Source organism: Colletotrichum tamarilloi, assembly GCF_030869305.1.
Source record: "Colletotrichum tamarilloi strain Tom-12 chromosome Unknown Scaffold_504.1, whole genome shotgun sequence".
Taxonomy (NCBI): Eukaryota; Fungi; Ascomycota; class Sordariomycetes; order Glomerellales; family Glomerellaceae; genus Colletotrichum; species Colletotrichum tamarilloi.
Genome location: NW_026849886.1, coordinates 1 through 656, shown reverse-complemented (window position 1 = coordinate 656; position 656 = coordinate 1). Strand labels below are relative to the sequence as shown.

Sequence of the window (656 nt, the reverse complement as noted above, 5' to 3'; positions counted from 1 at the left end):
CCTTTTTAGTCGGCGCTACTGACGGGCACGGATGGTGGATGCCATCCCAGTCTTGTGCGGTATCCAGATCAGCTAGTCACACTGGGGGCTCTACATAAGATCACCTCTGAAAACCGAATGTCGCGACGGGAACCATTTCGCAGTCGCGTTATGAATATCCACATGTACGGGTTGTCTTTTTCCTCGTTTCCATTTTTCTCCCGCGTGATTCGATGTATTAGTCACGAGGCTGGACGAGTCTTGCAACAATTATAGTGTCGAAACCCTCAAACATCCATTACCAGCTAGAAGAAAGACGAGCCAGATACAAAGTGTCAGACGTATCAGCCGGCCGGCTGGTAATCAAGCTCCCGCAGCCACACGTTGGTTCGGAGATACTGGCGCATATCTTCTCTTCTCTGAAACTCGGAAAACAAAGGGTGGTTCTCATCCATCCGAAACCCGCCCGCAAGATCGTAAAGGACGTCCCGCGTTGCATCTGCAGCAGATACTGCGAAACCGGTCAGAAAGCATTCATCATCGAGAACAAAGAGCGTACCGAGGACCAACATATCTCCCATGTTTCCAAGTGCGTCGGGTGATGTGCGGCCGAACAAGTTAGACGCTTCGCCCCATAGGCTGGCTGTGAGGTCAGGGCTGCCGACATAAAGCCGCGC

General features: G+C 52.1%; 1 protein-coding gene across 1 annotated transcript; it reads right to left on the bottom strand.

The window, feature by feature from the left end:
- Positions 1–323: 323 nt before the first annotated feature.
- On the bottom strand, positions 324–560 carry CTAM01_17324 (uncharacterized protein; the record flags this gene model as incomplete). The annotated part of the gene is made up of 2 exons (XM_060533309.1): positions 324–490; positions 539–560. The coding sequence occupies 2 exons, from the start codon at positions 558–560 to the stop codon at positions 324–326; spliced, it is 189 nt and encodes a 62-aa protein (XP_060372113.1).
- Between the last annotated feature and the right edge of the window lie 96 nt (positions 561–656).